At 53.1% G+C, this 18043-nt stretch overlaps 1 protein-coding gene across 1 annotated transcript in view; it reads left to right on the forward strand.

Annotated features, from left to right (window-relative positions):
• The window catches only part of HCN4 (hyperpolarization activated cyclic nucleotide gated potassium channel 4), a 97284-nt gene that overhangs the window by 27432 nt on the left and 51809 nt on the right, over positions 1-18043 (forward strand). The window contains exon 2 of the mRNA XM_053987960.1: positions 1167-1590. Within this exon, the coding sequence (XP_053843935.1) occupies positions 1167-1590 (424 nt within the window). The remainder of the gene's footprint in view (positions 1-1166; positions 1591-18043) is intronic.

Raw genomic sequence — 18043 nt, forward strand, 5'->3', positions numbered from 1 at the left:
GATTTGGGCTGTAGAAGGTTAGACAGAGGAGCAGCATGTGCACGTCCTTCTGCAGCCCAACACTGCCCTCAGATAAATCAGTGTCAATGCAGGGTCTCACTGCTGTTGAGGTTATTGCTCATCTCCTGTGACAAAGGGGTAATTATTGTAGAGTAGCTAGCCCATTAGAGTAGCTGGCCCATAGTGCACAATGTGGGGCTGCTGGAATCTTGGCAATGTGAGCCCATAGTGCATCAGCATCTACATGTGACACTTGGGGAGGGGACTGGAGCACCAGTGTGCTGGGCAGCAAGGCTCCTCAGCAAGCTCTGACACTGGGAAGGGTTTTAGTCCTCACTCTGGGGGAGCTGGGACCACATTGTCTGATTGTGTGTCTGTGGAAAATCTTTTAAAAATCCCAATCATATAAATTAGGGGTTCTACTCAGACTGTGTGCCTTCAAAGCAAAACTGAGTGATACAGTAAGGTCCATGGATAACACTGAGCTACCACTGGAGTGAAGTTAAGCTTCCTGGAGACTGCTTCATGGAACAGGAGTTAAATGTTGGTGTTACTGTCCTTAGAAATGGAATAGGTATCTCCAGGCATGTGACTCCAAGCTTTATTGATGGTTTCTGTACAACACGGGAGCCTGTAGCGTGTGGGCTCAACTCCTGGAGTCCAGCTGGGCAGGAATCTGAACTGAAGGCTGGAGATGAGAGCACAGGCTCCAGTTCCATCCTGATCCCAAAGCTGTCAGTGCTGGCTGCTTCTAAAGAAGGATCAGACAGCAGAAGCACAGCCTGATGGTTTAACCCCACATTGCTTTATTGACACACAGACTCTGAGGCCTCCCCAGTCCTCGTTCTCTCCTTACCCAGCAGTCTCTGTAGTAACCACAGGTTTTTCAGTCTCTCCCCGAGCAGCTCCCAGTTCCCAGGAAAGTGTTCAAGCAGGCATGCCCAGCCCTGGCTCAGCTCCTTTGTGAGCCCTCGAAGGCAGAGCAGGAGTGTTCCTCTGATATTAATTAGTCAATTAGCAGCTTGTGCAGTGTGCGTGCTCAGGCGGAGCAGCAGAGCACAGGGGATGACTGACAGCAGAGATGGATGAGTTCATCAGTGCAGCTGACCCGGGCTCCCCGACCTCCTGCTCTGTGCCTGATCTCACATGTCTCTCTTGCTGTCCAGGTTTTACTGGGATCTGACCATGCTGCTGCTGATGGTAGGGAACCTGATCATCATCCCTGTGGGCATCACTTTCTTCAAGGATGAAAACACCACCCCGTGGATTGTCTTCAACGTGGTTTCGGACACGTTCTTCCTCATCGACCTCGTCCTCAACTTCCGGACAGGCATCGTGGTGGAGGACAACACCGAGATCATCCTGGACCCGCAGAGGATCAAGATGAAGTACCTGAAGAGCTGGTTTGTGGTGGATTTTATCTCCTCCATCCCCGTGGACTACATCTTCCTGATCGTGGAGACGCGCATCGACTCCGAGGTGTACAAGACGGCGCGGGCCCTGCGCATCGTGCGCTTCACCAAGATCCTGAGCCTGCTGCGCCTGCTGCGCCTCTCCCGCCTCATCCGCTACATCCACCAGTGGGAGGAGGTGAGACAGCCCCGGGCTCTGCCTGTCAGCTCTGTTCTCCCACGAGTGCTTTCCTTGAATGCCCTTCTCCTTCCTGCTCCTTGTGTCGGGGCCTGATGCTTTGTTGGAGCAGGTTCCTGAGGGAATTCTGCACGTTGTTGGTGCTGTGGGCTCTGGGATTGGCATCCACATGATCTGTGGAGATGCTGCGTGGCTGGCAGGAGGGTGGGCACAGGTGGGCCCCTTGCAGGAACTGTGTAGCTGGTGAGCAGAGCAATCAGCCAGACAGCGAGGGCTTGCCCTCTTAGAGCCCCCAAAGGTCCAGGAACAGCTCCGAGGAAAGGGCTGGAGGCAGCTGATTTGCAGAACCTGTGGCATCTGTTTGCCATCTGCTGCTTCGCTGTGCTTATCTCTTGAATGAAGAGATAAGCATGGGCATGCGTTAGAATCCTCTTGCTTTCTATGTTCTCTGACACTATGCTAAGGGAAAAAGGAAGGAGGAGCAATCTGCAGACAAAGGTCTGGTGAAAAGCAGGATCTCCACAAGCCTGGGACCCTGTGCTGCTCCCAGGGGGTATTCCAGGATGCAGGGTGAGTTGTCAGGAATAATGTGGGTGAAGCCACAACCTTGCAAGTAGCTTGAAAATCAGTTGTTTTTCTCCTGTCTCCGTGCCCTCCAAAGCAGAGAGAAAGCTCCCTGCATCTCTCTTCACATGTCAGGAGCATATTTTCAGGACAAGGAAAGCTGGTCAGGGCAATTTCATCTTCGTCCCCGTACTTTGTGTTGTGCTTTGGAGCAGAGCCTGCTGCAGAGCATGATCTAATGCAGAGCATGCTCCTGGGAATGTGAAGGGGAAGCAGCCATGCAAGTCATGGCTCAATTGCAGCGAGCTGTCACAACACTAATTCATGGTAGAGCTGAGTCCTTCCCTCCTCCAAGCAGCCCACGCTCACAGGGAGAGCACTCTGGGGCATACTTCACAAATCTCAGGCTTCATCCTTGTGGTGTTACTGTTTGTGAGGGCTTCCCTTAGAGCAGAGCAGAGGCTCGTTGAGGTCTGGGATGACATTGGGCAAGGTGCTGGACAGATGCTGGGGAGAGGCAGCCCCAGCCCTCAGAATTCACTGTGGGTTCATTGGCTTCGTGGCGCTGGCAGGAGTGCACGGAGAGATGAACAAAGCACAAGTGTCCTTCCGGGGTGACTCAGTGAGTCAGGGGCTGAGCAGGGCACTGACATCTCTCCAGGTGTGTTGGTCTGTCCCGTGGTTGCTTTGCTTCCCTCTCCTCTAATCCGAGCGGCTCAGCAAAGGTGAGGTGATGGCTCAGGTTCTCCACAGATTCACAGGCACCCACAGCAATGCACAGCTCCCTGCTTGTTTCCCTCTGCTCCTTGACTTCCCTTCCAGGAAGTACTTGAAGAGGACTGAAGGATATTTGCTGTTTTGTACTGAATTTGTTTTAAAAATTATGAGACAGAAACAGATCAGTGTTTTTCCCTCTCTCACTTCTCGTAGTTTGACCGAGCAGCCATTCCTAGCTTCTGTCTCCTAATGCCATTCCAGGGATGCTGTTCTGTGCTGCTGTCCTGGGCCCTGGCACAGCACAGCTGGCTGCCCACTGAGGCACAGGCTCCCCAGGGTGGGGCAGTGCTGCCAGGGCAGGGCAGGGATGCTGCTGGTTGCAGTTTGGGACTGCAATGCAGACTCTGTGTGCACTGCAGAGCCCAAACAGCAAACGCCACCGGCTGTGTCAAACAGGGCTCGGCCCAGGCTGCAGTTCCTGGAGAGAGTTTGACACTGGGAGCTTCTCCAGCTTCCACACCGAGGAGGGAGGCAGGGGGAAGGGGTGATCCCCTGTCATTGGTGCAGTGACTGACACAGAGTAGCAGGGAGACAGGGAAGGGGAGTGCTGCTTCATCCTTGCGTGGGAGTTGTGCTCCCTGAAGCCACGCTGGCAGCTCTTTTCCTCTGAAGTGCCTACAGATGATCCCTGTCAGAAAGGCCACATTCATCTTTCTTCCCTGCACCCATCAGTGCTGATCTGGGAGTGCCAGGACAGAGCAGTGCTGGACCAGACTTATTCTGGGTGTGCAAGAGGTTGCTGTACACAGCTAATGAAGGAGGAGTTCTTGGGAGAGGGGGTGCTGCAGGTCTGGTCTCTGTGGTTCCCCCCCATCCCAGTCCATGCCTCATCAGCTGGCAGTGTCTCTTTAGCTCTTTGCTTCTGACCAGATCAGCTGGAGAGGAGATGTGAGCAGGGCGTGCTGAGCCTCTGGAGAGGAGTGTGTGCCCTAGGGGAGCGTGTGCAGGGCAGAGGGATCACTGTGCCATTGTATGTGGGCACAGCATCCCCTCACTGCACAGAGCTGGGGCAGTCCCATTCTGTGGAGGCACACACAGTGCCCTCCTCACTCAGCTCCTTGTGTTGCTGGAGCCAGGGCAGGGATAAGGGGGCACTTCCCCAGCTGCCAGCAGCCTCTCCCTTCGTTCCCCTGCAATTGTCCATGCTCTGCATGAATTTATCTGCGAGGCTGCAGTGAGCAGGAGCAGCTTTCTCGAGGGCTGCAGTGCTGTAAAGCAGCCAGGCACTCATCAGTTCCACATCAGCGCTGCTCAGGAGTCCGTGGGCTCGAGCTGCACATCCCAGCAGCCTCTGCCATCCTCCCCACATCCCACAGAGGTGCTCTGGGGATACAGCTGGGCAAACAACCTGAAGTGAAAAGGAAGGCAAAAGGCAAGAAAAACAATCTATTGCACTCATGTTCACTGGAGTACGAAAATAAGCTTAATTCCAAATGTAGCAGTTTCATTTGCATGATGCATTTTGCATGAGTGGTCCCATGAATGAATTTACGAGAAGGGCAGAACATAAATAGAGTCTTTTGGAAGTGTCTGCTGTGTCTCCCCTGCAGCTGGGAGCTTGACTGCAGTGTAGGCAGCTGCACTCACACTGGCTGGGGTCTGGCTTGCCTCAAATCTGTATCACCAGCCCCAGTGATGTTCCCTGGATTTCTCCAGGCCAGGAGCACAGGTCAGAGCAAACAGGGCTGCTCCACCCAGGCCTTGTCCTCCCCCAGAGAAACTCTTGTTATCTCAGCCTTTCTTTGGGGTACCCTGCTTGGTCAGTGGTTCCTGGACTTGCAGCACAGGGTCCCAGGGTCAGTTGTGCCATTGTCCCTCTGTCCCACTGTCCCAGGGTTAGGGAGCTGGCTCTCCCCACTGCTGAGCTGAGAGAGTGTCCAAGGAAAGGAGATCCGAACATGAACATCCTACAGACCTCATACTACAGACAGAAAAACAGCAGAAACACCATGGAACCCATGGATTCAATCAGGATGAACCACTCAGGTCAGATTAGCAGTCAAAACCCCCTCAGTTTCCTGAGCTTTCCCTGTTGTATGCACAGCATCTACCCCATGGTTGGTGCTGGGGCACAGTAATCTGTATTTAACATCAAACTATTTTGACTTATGAACATTCATTGGAACAACAGCACAATCCTACGCCTATAAATTGGTTTCCAAATAGCACATGGGCCAAGATAACCAAAATGTTTTGATTGTAGACTCTGTGGGAGGGGCTGTGATGGGAAGGAAAGGAACTATCTGGGTTTGATATAGATCACAATGATAATACTGTCATAAGTGAGGATTTTTCAGATTTTTTTTCAGGAAGAAAAATACATCTTTTGGTTTTTGCAGCTGAAACCTGAAGCAAAGGACAATTTGATGATTTTCAGGCTATTACGTTATTGAAACTTGCAAATTTGCCTGAGTGCCGTCCTTTTCTTCCCTCAAGTTTCCATATTACAGAGAAGCTTTAGGAGGGAGGGAATGTGTCCTCTCAGTCGCAGTAACAACTTCCCAGTAACAACTGGGCACAGATCAGACCATCTGAAAGATGATGCCACTTTCCAGAAGCTTCAGCTGTTTAGAAAATGGACCCAAAGCTGGAGGGCCTGTGTGGAAGGACCAGGAAAGAGCTTCCAGAAGCTATGAGAATATGGCTCCCAAGTGATTCTCCTTTGATTTGCTAATTCCCTTTGTTTCTTCTGACCTATCTGTAGCCTTTCCTAAATGCAATTACAATAATGTGGCTAGTGGCCTGGGGTATCATTGTCACCCCTAATAATGAAGGGATGGGACTATTTTTGGGCTGTTATTGCTCAGATAAACATCAGTCTCAGAGGCCATGAGATTTTAGAGGAGCAAGCAGCTGGCCATAGCTCAAGAGCAGTCACAAGTTCTTTGTTACAAGGCAGTACAGAACTTTCTAACCCAATGAACAGATGCCACAAGGTTTATTTTGCTTTTCTAACCTATCACCTTTACTTACTTCTGCTGCACTGTGGATACTTTCACCAAAGTGACTTCTGTCTCACATGCACACATCTGCTTCTGGTGTAACTTCTAAACTCTCACGGTCGTGAGATCGATCCTCACACGGGGCACCGATTTGTGGGATTAGGCCCTTTTCTGACCCAGAGATGGGGCAACCAAGAGGTGTTTTAAAACATTTTATTCCATTTTCAGTCTCATGTGAAGGGTGAGACAATGCAGATGTTATAATTCACACCATCACAATCAGAAACCCACTATTTCCTAATTACAATAAGTGTTTCTTGGCCTATCAGCTTTTGTCACACCGTGCTGTACATGCCTTAAAGCCAATCATCTAAAATGCATCTTTCATAGCTCTATTTCTCCAAAGTATCCAGTCTTACTTGCAAGGCATCCTTTGAAACTTGTTTCTAGCTCCATTTCTCACTCAGCAATGTCTGTCCTATTCCATGGCATTTCTAAGTCAGCATTTCTTATCTCAACGTTTGGATACAGATGCACACTGTGTGAGCTTGGAGAATTCTCTACAAATCCATTTCCCACATCAGCTTATTCTATACAACCCCACCCCTACATTATAAACCCTTCACCATTTTATCAATACAATTTCTCACTTATTTAAAACATATTCTTACACCTATAGAAACATAAGTTTATGATTTTTCTCCTTAATGTCTGTGTATTGTATTTTTGCATCAATGCAAGTTTCTCCCAAGGCTGCAGATCAAACCCTTCAGTGTCTGTGGAAGTTTCTGGTTTTCTGATTCCCACACAGGGTGATGGGATGCTAGGCCAAATCTGTAAGTGGATCCTGGGAGGGGAGGAGCTGGGCAGAGTGACTGTTCCCAGGCAGCACAGGCAGCCCCAAGGGGCTGAGCAGATCCTTTCTCGGTAGCATTTGCAGTTGTGTCCTGTTAAACAGCAAGACAGGCCCAGGAGAGCAACTCATTAAAATCTGACCAGGCTTGGGTAAACCAGACTCAACAAACACCAGCAGTGTGGCTGGGAGGGGGATTGGGGCTGGGCTTCTTCCCTAATTTGCATTACCTCATTTCTGAAGCCTTATGAAGCACTGCTCTTTAATGTGCTTGCATCTTATTAAAACCATAATGCAAGATACAGGAATTTTCACTCTCACTGCCCAAAATGACCCCAAATTTGAGACATCTTTTCCTCTCAGAGAAAATCCTGGCTGCTCTGAAACAAATGGCAAAACCCTCTTGTTGGAATATCAGTTTTCCAACCACAGCCTCTCACATGGAACTGTTGTCATTCGTGCAGCACAACATCCTTGTGGAGGGAGAGCAGACAACATGAGGAGATGGATGTTCTTTATTCCTGTACATTGAATTTTCCCCTCTCCTGCCCATGGGCATCCCCAGTGCTCCATCCCCTGCCCTGTGCCAGGAGAAAGACACCCAGAAAAGTTTTTGTGGAGGAGTTGATCTTTGGCAGGAAGTTCTACAGCTCTAATGCAAATTCAGCTCCCCACCTAGGCACTGGGAATACAGTTTCAAAGAGAATATCATCAAAAATGGCTTCTAATGAATTATAAGGAGCCAGGCAAATATTTGAATAGCTGTGCAGCCACGGAGCTTGCCATGAACAGGAAAAAGCTTTTCTTTTTTCTACAGTCACCTTCTGCAGTGCTTAATGTGTCTTGTGTCAATAGAGGGTGTGAGCAGGGAATGCCTGCTGTGGGGTTTGGGATTAGGGCACAGAGTGTCTGTCTGTAGGAATGCCTGCTGTGGGGTTTGGGATTAGGGCACAGAGTGTCTGTCTGTAGGAATGCCTGCTGTGGGGTTTGGGATTAGGGCACAGAGTGTCTGTCTGTAGGAATGCCTGCTGTGGGGTTTGGGATTAGGGCACAGAGTGCCTGCAGGAATACCTGCTGTGGGGTTTGGGATTAGGGCACAGAGTGTCTGTAGGGCAGGAGCTCAGAGCCAGGCTGTGGCAGTGAAAGCCATTTGCTGTCTCAGGGATGGTTTGCTCTGGTGTGTTCTCAGCACAGAGGTGCCCCTGTGGCAGAACCAGCTGGGCACTGCCCCGGGCAGCAGCAGTGGGGTTAAACCCTCCCTCCTGCAGGGAAGTCCCCATGAGCAGGGATGAGCAGGGCAGTGACAGGGTGCTGCCTGTGCCCAGGCTCTGTCAGGGGTCACAAGGTCCCTCAGTCTGGCCTTTCCTGCTGGCCTGGGGTTGTGCAGGTTTCCTAAAGCCACAGGCTGCTCTCCTGATGATCCCTCATCCCCAGGAGAGCTGAGCCCTGGCCTCTGTGGGTTTGCTGTCTCTCGTGGAGCTCACATCCCCTGTGCTCTGCCAGCACCAGCTGCCTCAGCTCCGTGCCCACGTCGTGCCAGCTGCCTGGCATTTGCCTCGGGCTGTTGTGTTTGGAGGCTTCATTATCACTGCTGTGTTACAATAACAGAGGGATGTGCTGCAGCCTGGCACCAGGGCTCCTCCTGCCACTGTCACTTCCCAAGGTTTGATGGAGCTTTACTGATGGGGGTTGTTCCAGCTGCAGCCCTGCAGGAGCCCGGGCCCAGCCTGCCCTGGGGCTGGCACACAGGGCACAGCTGAGGAGTTGTCACCTACCCCTGAGTCACACGGTGGGTCAGCCTGGAAGGCACCACCCAGGCACAGGATTGTGTTGGGAGGGCTCCGGAACATCCCCAGGGAGGAGAGCCCACAGCCTCTCTGGGCTCTGCTCAGGGCTGGGCACTGCCCAGGGCAGGAGTTGTGCCTCCTGTGCAGGGGCAGCTCATGGGCTCAGTCCCTGCCTGTGGCTCTGGGGCCATGGCTGGGCCTGGAGCAGAGCCTGGCCCTGCTCTGCCCCTCCTGCACACAGGGACAGCCAGGGCTGAGGGCCCCTCTCAGCTGGGGCTCCTCTCCAGGCTCAGCCCCCTCAGCCTCTCCTCGGCAGGGAGGTGCTCCAGGCCCTTCCTCACCTCTGCAGCCTCTGGAGCTCCGTGTCCCTCTTGTCCTGAGGAGCCCAGAGCTGGGCACAGCCCTCCAGGGCTGAGCAGAGAGCAGCAGCTTTTGTAAGCTGTGTTTGTAACAGGGACAGAGGTCTGACAGCCCTGTATTCCAATGGCAAAGTTAAAGGGTACTTCTAAATCACATCCCAATGCTGTGAGCTCAGGAAGCAGCAAGGGCAGTGGCCATTCCCTGAAATGTGTGGGAGCACAGATTTACCCCTCAGAAGGGCTGTGCTCCATAGAAGGAGCACCATGAAGACCTCTGGAAGGGCTGCACCCTCCCTGGAGCAAGAACTGAGCACCCCAGGGCGAGTCTGTGCCCCCAGCCCACACAGCCTGCTGCCAGCGCATCATCTGTGATACCCACACAGACAGTGCTGGTGCTGGGGACAGCTGAGGCAGCTTTTGAACCTTCCACAGAGAGATTCCTGTTACCACTTGGGCTCCTGATCCAATGCCAACTCTGGTTTTGTCCCTCAGAGTCACGTTCTGCCAGGCTCAGCCCAGACTTGGGAGGCCAGTTTGTCTAAGGCACGTTAGCCTTGGCAAGTGGGTGCAAATTAATGGCTCCTCTTCAAAGCCTCTTCCAGGAAGGCACTATTGATTGCATTCACATCAAGTGGGAAACTGTAATGAGACAGCCAGAGAGAACAGCATTTCCCTGCCTCCCTGGTTGTGTTCAGCAAGGCAGGGCTGGAGAGGAACGTGCCAGATCTGGGAGTTGTGTGAATGAGGCAGGAGCTTGGCCCAGACAGCACCGTGGCCAAAAATCAAGTTAGCTGGTGGAGGAGAAGAGGATTCTGAGAAGCATGGCAGTGGGGAGCTGCTTTCTGTCAGGAGAGATTGAATTCAGTTCCTTCCTCTCCCCTCAGAGCATCCTCCTGTGCTGTGAACACAGGGCTGGGGCACAGTGGGGAAGGGGCTCACAGCTGGCCTGTGACTCAGAAAGAGTTAGTTGAAGAAGAGAAGCTGATAAGAGTTACTTTTGCCCCTGAAAGGAGTTCTACCAAGGCCATTGGTGTGGAAATGGAGGAGAAGAAGAAATAAACGAGGGTCCTGCAGTTAGATTTTGGAGGAAAACAGTGGTGGAGACCACCCTGCACCAATGAACATTGTGTTGATTTATTGTGGCCAATGAATAGGTATAAACTTCGTGAGAGGGTATAAAAAGACAGCATGCTGCTAAAAAAAAAAAAAAAGAGAGAAGCCTTCTTAAACACATGGTGTTCTTCTGTTTGTTACAGCTGTCTCAACAAGCACGGCACAGGGCAGTGCCAGCCCTGCAGAAGGGTCTGGGCTCCTCCTGCCCTCCCACTGGAAGGGAAGGGATGCTCTTCCCCAGGGCACCAAACCCCCTCAGAGGCCAAGCTTTGCCTCTGAGCAGCTCTCCTTCCACTCTGGTCTGCCAGCCACAGTTCCAGGCTCTGCGAGTATGTGGGGAGCCAGAGCTGGAAGCCCCCAGCCCTGAGCTCAGCTTTGGGTTTGACCCAATTTTCTCCTTTGCCAGAAATATGGCAATGGAAGAAAACAGCTTTGCTTTTCCCACCAGTCTGAGATGAAGGAAGGAGAAATCTTTCTTGGGAAGGACAAGAGCCTGGCCCAAAGGGCTGTGTGAGGGTTTAATGGGCAGCAGCCTCATTGATGAAGTTATTTTCTGAGCCCTGCTGTGAAAAGAGCTGTTTGGAAGACAGTTTCAGGACATGCAATTATCCAGTTTGCCAGCTTAATGCATTCAACTTAACCTCATTTTTGTGAAGCAGAAATCAATGTGGTAACTTTTCCAGGGCTAAGAGATGACATTTTATTCTTGCTGCTCTCATAAGGAGGCATATTTTTAAGCTTCATTTTCTGCTCTAACTCCTCCCTCTCCCACTTTTGCTTAAGCAGGAATACTCCAAGGACTAGAGAAAAGAGTGAGGCAATTTCCACATTCCCAGAGTCACATTAGAATGGAAAATATTTCTGAAATCTCTTTGCAATGCATGGAATCATTTTCCTTCTTGGAAAAGGACTTGGAAGTACATTTAGAACTTCAATACAAGCACTTTTCATTCATTTCATCCAAGCACCACTTCACCTGGAAAGGATTCTAATGGTGCTGATCTTCCTCCCAGTTCTTCACTCCCAGGAGTGCCTGGCCCCTGTTCTCTCTTATGCCTCTCACCCTCTCGGCTCTCACATGGTCAGGAGAATTCTGGTACCTGTTCCTCCCTTGTGTCTCCTTCCCTTCCCAAGCCAGAAGTCCTGCAGAGCAGCAGCTGCCAGAGCTGGGCAATGCTTGTCCTGAAGCTCCCCAACGAGACTGTGCCGTAGAATTGAAGAGAGCAGGTAATTGCCCTGCTTTTCATGAACATGCCCCCTGTCCAACCCTGGCACTGCTGGCGTGGTGGCAGCACACACGGGGAGTGTCAGTGACACATGCAAAGTCCTGTCCCTGCTGAGCTGCTGCTGCTGGTGTCTTTGCCATTTGCTCATCCAGTATTTATGAGGGAGAAGCCAGGAATCAGGGAAGGCCTCGTCAGGGGGAACATTCTGCTTCTGGTGACAGCTGGAAAGAGAAAGTGAGAGATGTGATCTGAAAACAGAAACACCAGAATTCTCCTGGCTCCCTTCTGGGCGTGGGCTGAGCCACGGGCCTGCAGTGCCACCCTGTCCCCCTGCCATGGAATGGAGGCACTTCACAGGTATCAGCTGCAGCTCATTCGCCCCCCAAGGAGCCACCAGGCACTCTGAGCCACGCTGCAGAGCTGTGACACCAACACACCTCTCTGCAGGGTGCCCTGTCCCCAGGGCTGGGGACACTGTTCACTCTCCTCACTAGAAACCTGCCCTGGGTGGGACATTCCCATCTTTATCTCAGCCTCATCAGTCTGGGATGTATCCAGTGGGCTTGGGGTCATGAGGGGACATGAGCAGAATGAGGCTGGGGTTGTGGTTTCTCTGGGTGTCCAGTTCCTGGGGCTTTGGAGACAGGCAGAAATTTGGGGAGGCTGTTTCTAAGGTTTGGATCCAGCCAGGATGGGTCATCAAGAAACAATCAGGGTCTGTGTGTGTTGGAGCAGAAGGAGGCTGGCCTGAGGGCAGATCTTGAGGTAAGGGGTGAGTCAAGAGCTGAAGATGGCTGAAGACAGCAGAGCTTGGGAGCAGGGAGCAGCTGGATCCCTCCTCTGGGATCACCTGAGCTCTGCTCCAGCATGGAGGAGCTCCAGAGGGTGAACTTTGGGAGAGCCTCTCTCTGTGCTGGCACTGACAAGCACTCCAGCAAGCAGCAGCAGTGCTTCCTTGTAAACACTGGAGAGAAACTGTGAGGATAATGTCCCTTAAAGGAGCTGACAGGCCTGCTTTTCCTCAAGTCCCTGGAGAGGGTGGAGAGCAGTTAAGACGCAGCAGCTGTGTTTGTTTTTTCTTCATTTATATATTTTTTTCACCCAGCAAACTGCCGTGTGTTAATTCCTCTTGATTTGCTCAGTGCAGCCCAGTTTGGAGAGGCTGTCCCTGGAATAGGGCTGATTAGCCTCCTCTCCAGTGTGCATCACCCAAACAGCCACTAATCACACTTTATCCCAACTGTGTGCCTCTTGCTGAGGCTGCAGGGAATTAGGCTGGAATTGTGCAGTTAATTACACAAACTTGGGGCAGCCAAAGTCCAGAGGCTTCTGTCAGGCCCTCTGCCCAGCTGGAGGGGATGTTCCTCGGGTGCTTTGGAGTAAATGAGTGCACTGCTGAACTCTGGGTGTCATGAGCCCACCACTTCCCTCTCCCTGGATCTCCCCCTGTCCCTGCCCTGTGCTGGAGCATCCATGGGAGGTGCAAAGTGGAGCCAGCACCTTCCTTTCCATTCCCATCTACTCTTGAATGCACAGGAAGGATGACAAGGGCTGTCCTTTGTAGAAAGGAGAAAAATCCACGATTTAAGTGAAAAATCTGTGATCCAGGGTGGTCATTGCTTCTCCAGTGTTCCACAGGAATGGGGGTGAGCCTTGTCCCTTGGCACTCTGAGCTCCCTGCCCAGGTCTGTTCCCTGCCAGCAGTCACAGACATCCCACCAGGAGCCTCTGCAGCTGATAAATCACCTCAGGCTGGTGGGGAGGACAGATAAGAATTTCCACTTCAGCTCTCTTCCCTCCAGATTTGAAAGACACATTGGTATTTTGTGTTGAGCATAAGGCAGAGTCAGTCCAGCTCTGGAATGGGAAAGAGATGCACGAGGGGAGGGCAGCAGGATGAAGGGGCTCCTGTGAAAGGAGACAGGAGGAGGAAGAGCTGGGCAAGGGCTGTGGCATCTCCCAGTCTGTCCAGGCATGGGATTATCTGATCTTCAGGGGCTGTTGGCAGATATTCCAAGCAGCAATATTTGTCACGTTTTTTGGGCTGTCCATCCAGCAGTTCGCGCACAATGTGGTGGGAAGAGTGCAGCTACACTCCAGGGAATTTGAGGAGTCCTCCCTGGATCTGCTCTCGTGTCCCACGGCAGTAACATTGCTGGACATGAGGTACAAGCACACGGGGATGGTTCTTCTCTTACACGGAATTTTTGCCCCTCTCCTTTTCATCTTCAAGGTCATTTGAGCAGCTGGCAGGGAAGGAAGAACAGCCCACTTTGGGAAGATGGAAAAAACACTTCAGTTCCATCCTGGCTGGCTGGGAGTGCTGGGAATGCAGGTGGTGAGGTGTGGAGACAGGCTGGAACATGTTCCTCTGGCCTTTAGCTTCTCCCTCCTCCCCTCCCCGAGCTACAGCATGCAGCAAACTCCTCCAGGAGCCTTTGGAAGGAGACTTATCTCAGAGCACTCCCCCCTTATCTGCAGCCTTCAGCCTGGCCGTGCTGCACGGAGTGCTGGCTGGGGACCTGCAGCTGCTGGCAGCAGTTCCCATCTGCTGGGAAGTGGGAGCTCGCTGGAGCCTGCTCCCAGCCCGAGTGCAGCTGCACAGCCAGGGCACAGGGATCCCTGCTGCTCTTGGAGCTTCCCCAGCACTGCAGGAAAGCAGGCTGATCCCTGTCCCTTTGGGTGTCGGTGACATCACAGAGCAGGGTCCTCACACACCTGAGCAGGGACCTCACACACCTGGGCAGGTCACACCCCTGCACAGAGCAGGGTCCTCACACACCTGAGCAGGGACCTCACACACCTGAGCAGGTCACACCCCTGCACAGAGCAGGGACCTCACACACCTGAGCAGGTACCTCACACACCTGAGCAGGTTCCTCACACACCTGGGCAGGTCACACCCCTGCACAGCCTCCTGCACACCCCAGGCTCGGGAGTCGTGTGGGAGCTCCCCAGGGTGACAGTGCTGCAGGGCTCTGCCCCTGCTTGCCTGAGGAACGGTTCCCCAGGATGTGCTGCTCCTCCAGCCTCCCCTTCCCGCCTCTGCAGGCCCTGCAGGCACAGGGGAAGAGCTGCAGAGCCCAGCAGTTGACCCTGATCAGCTAATGGGGGACTGGGAGGGGAGAGGAGCCGGAGCTACAATCAGTGAAGCAGTGCCTGTTTTGATTAGCCAGCAATTTTTCTGGTCATTTGGAGAACAAAATTTGCCTTCCTGTGCTGCCTTGTGCTCCCTCCTTCCTGGGGGATATGTGAGCTGTTGGATGCCACCCCAGAACTCCCTCTGCTGTTTGGGAAGTGGGGAGAAGCTGTTCTGTGGGGCAAGGCTATTTCCACAGTGAATGAAGGGGAAAGCCGAAGCTCAAAGGGCTGGGGAATATTTTACCCCAGCCAGGGCATTTCCTCAGCAGGAGGGCTGGACATCAGCACCCCACACAGGGGCTTCTTACCCCTGCCTTCAGCTCTGGTTTGCAGCTGGTGCAGAGCTCGCTGTGCCTCCCAGCCAACACCCAGCCCCTTGCCCGAGGCTGCTGCTTCCGTGCTCTGTGGAGCCAGGAAGGTGGGAAGGCTGCACCCCTGTGCCACCTTAATTGACAGTTGGCACGGAGCAAGGGATGTGCTGATGGATGGGAGGCAGCTGCCAGCTTCAGATGCCAGCACTGGCAGCAGAGAAGTGACAGGACACGGGGCCAGGAACGAGCTGGGAAGAGCCTGGGACAGCCCCATGAGGGCGGTAGTGCCTGACTCCGGGTGGAAGCCTGGGAATGTGGCAGCCCAGGTGGGATCACCACCTGCGAGGTGACCCTTCAGGGGCAGCAGTGTCCCAGTCCTTGGAGCCTGCTGGGAGCAGGACAGCAAAGCTGTGCCCTCCCCTGGGTCCTGCTGGCTGCACTGGGAGCCAGCTGTGCCAGGTTCAGCTTCTGCAGCAGGAACATGGCCACCACTCCCCGGGATGGCTAGGAGAGATCCTGCTGCTTCCTGGAAATCCTGCTGAGAGCAGGACATCCTGCCCGTGGAGGAGTGTGGGGCTGACCCCTCAGCACGGCCCTGCTGCAGGGGACAGCACGGACTGGCCACCCTCAGCTGTGTGCTGGCCCTGCCTGTCACTGCTGGCCTTCCCTTGGTGACTTTGCCAGGCTTGCCAGGTCACCTTGGCTACACTGAGTCACAGCCAGGCCGTGCTGGCTTGGGCAGATCCAGGTGCAGCCGCAGCTGCCCACAGAGCCTCCTGTGCTCCCCATCAGCCCTGATTCCCAATGCCCTAAATGTGTGAGTTCCTGCCTTTCCTTTAGCAGGGTGATGCTGCTTGTCATGGAATCATGGAATTCCAGGCTGGTTTGGGACCTTAAAGCTCATCTCATTCCACCTCCTGCCATGGGCAGGGACGCCTTCCATTACCCAGGCTGCTCCAAGCCCCGTGCAGCCTGGTCTTGGGCACTGCCAGGGACGCAACAAAAACCCTTCCAGTCAGTTTTTTGCCTTGAGGTTCAGTTTAGGGTTTTCTCTGATTGCATGCTAATACATTCCGCTCCAGCCCCTTCATGTCATCCCTCATGTTCTCAACACTTCCCTCCTCACCTCCTTTTCATCATCCAGCAGATCTGAAGAAGAGACAATCACTAAATTCTTTGTCTTGTCAGAAGTCCACGGTATCCTCCACGATATCTGGAGCACAGCTGGAGTACATAATGAAATCCTGATGCTCAGATCATCTCTTGTCTCTGTGCTAGGGAGCTACAAAGCTCAGCTTCAAACACCAATCACTCATTAAACATCTGAACACCACTCCAGTCCTTCCAGAGCTTGAGGTTCCTGGTGGTTTAGGGAGATCCAGACTAATAACTGGGGTTCCTGACTCCGTTTTCAGTCTTCCCACTGGGGGTATGTAATTTCATCCCTCAGATTATTTTGTTTACTGCCCTTGGGAGTGCCCACACCCATCCGTGTGCTTCTGAGCAAATTCCCTGGAGGAGGTCTCCAGGTCTAGGTGGTCATGAAGATAAACCTCACTGAATTCCCAGGTCTCACCACCGTGGACACTAAACTCTGGAATATGATGGTGCTGTGAATCCAGGTTTAGTGGAAGGATGCAAACTCTTATATTCTGTGAGATTTCAAGAGTATGGGACACAGACCTGGGATCTCAGGGTTCTGAGCCCCAAACTGTCAGGGCAGACTCACACCTGGGGTCTCCCATCCAGGCTTGGAAATTTGAAGAGGTCAAGTTTAGTGCCCTGCATTTGCCTCATCCCATGCTCAGTTTATGCTTGTTTTTTTTTTGATGTTCAGAGCCTTCACAGGCTGCTGAGAAGCCCTGAAGTTCTGGCTTTTGGAACAGCCCAACTTGCTTACCTTGTGTTGCTCTGGCAGAACTGCTCATGTGCAGCTTAATCCCAGTTCCATTTGTGAAGGAGAGCACCATAAGTGCAAAGCAAGAACTTGGTGGTGTTATTTGAAACAGGAAATCGCTGAGTGCCAAAGCTTTCCCTTGATGTTGCCTAGGAGGTGTCCCTCGTGCCTTTGCCTGATCCCATAGGCTGCAGCTGCTCCCATTTCTTGCTCTGCCAAAGTTTTCTGGGGTCAGGGATCCGGCTTCATTCATAACCATCTGACACTGAATTATAACTCACCTGGGTTGGCAGTGCTCTTGGAAAAGACACCCATTATGGGAAATGCAAAGCACTGGAGCACTGCACTGGTACCTTCTCCATCCCTCTTCCAGCAGGGCTTGCTCTCAAGGGCACAGATCCAGCCCTGCTGCAGTTTGACCACTCCAGTAGGATTTTTTTGGGGGAGAAAAGGCAATGTCAGCTTTCCTCAATTCCTGCTGTGGGTCTGAACCACTCCTGGAGTCCCAGCTTGTGTGGGATCTGCAGTGTGTCAGTACAAACCCAGACATGGAGCAGTCACAGCCGTCATGGAACGATGGAATCACAGAATGCTTGGGTTGGACAGGACCTTAAAGATCATCCAGTTCCACCCCCCTGCCACAGGCAGGACACCTGCACTTCCACAGTGAATGGGCTGAGTGCTGTCCTTAGCACAGCTCTGGGGAGGTCAGCACTGGGGGACCAGCAGTGATTCCCTGGTACCCTGAGCTCCCCCAAATGCACTGCTGCTGCTGCTGTGAGCCAGCCAGTGCTGCAGCCAGGAGTGATTCCCTGAGTGCTGCAGCCAGGAGTGATTCCCTGAGCTCCACCAAATGCACTGCTGCTGTGAGCCAGTGCTGCAGCCAGGAGTGATTCCCTGAGCTCCCCCAAATCCACTGCTGCTGTGAGCCAGTGCTGCAGCCAGGAGTGATTCCCTGAGCTCCCCCAAATGCACTGCTGCTGTGGGCCAGTGCTGCAGCCAGGAGTGATTCCCTGAGCTCCCCCAAATCCACTGCTGCTGTGAGGCAGTGCTGCAGCCAGGAGTGATTCCCTGAGCTCCCCCAAATGCACTGCTGCTGTGAGCCAGTGCTGCAGCCAGGAGTGATTCCCTGAGCTCCCCCAAATCCACTGCTGCTGTGAGGCAGTGCTGCAGCCAGGAGTGATTCCCTGAGCTCCCCCAAAGGCACTGCTGCTGCTGCTGTGAGCCAGTGCTGCAGGCAGGAGTGATTCCCTGAGCTCCCCCAAATGCACTGCTGCTGTGAGGCAGTGCTGCAGGCAGTGCCAGGGTGGGGCAGGGTGTTCTCCACATCCCCATGCTCAGTGCAGCCCTTCCCTGTGTTCCAGGGCAGGTGCAGCCACGTGGCACAGTGTGGAGCCCCCAGAGGCACAGCCAGCGTGGCTCTGCAAGGCCCAGAGCTGGATCCCCCCAGAATGTCTGTGAATGAACCCCAGAGGTGCTGGGA

The sequence above is a fragment of the Vidua macroura genome, chromosome 12, assembly GCF_024509145.1.
Source record: "Vidua macroura isolate BioBank_ID:100142 chromosome 12, ASM2450914v1, whole genome shotgun sequence".
Classification (NCBI taxonomy): domain Eukaryota; kingdom Metazoa; phylum Chordata; class Aves; order Passeriformes; family Viduidae; genus Vidua; species Vidua macroura.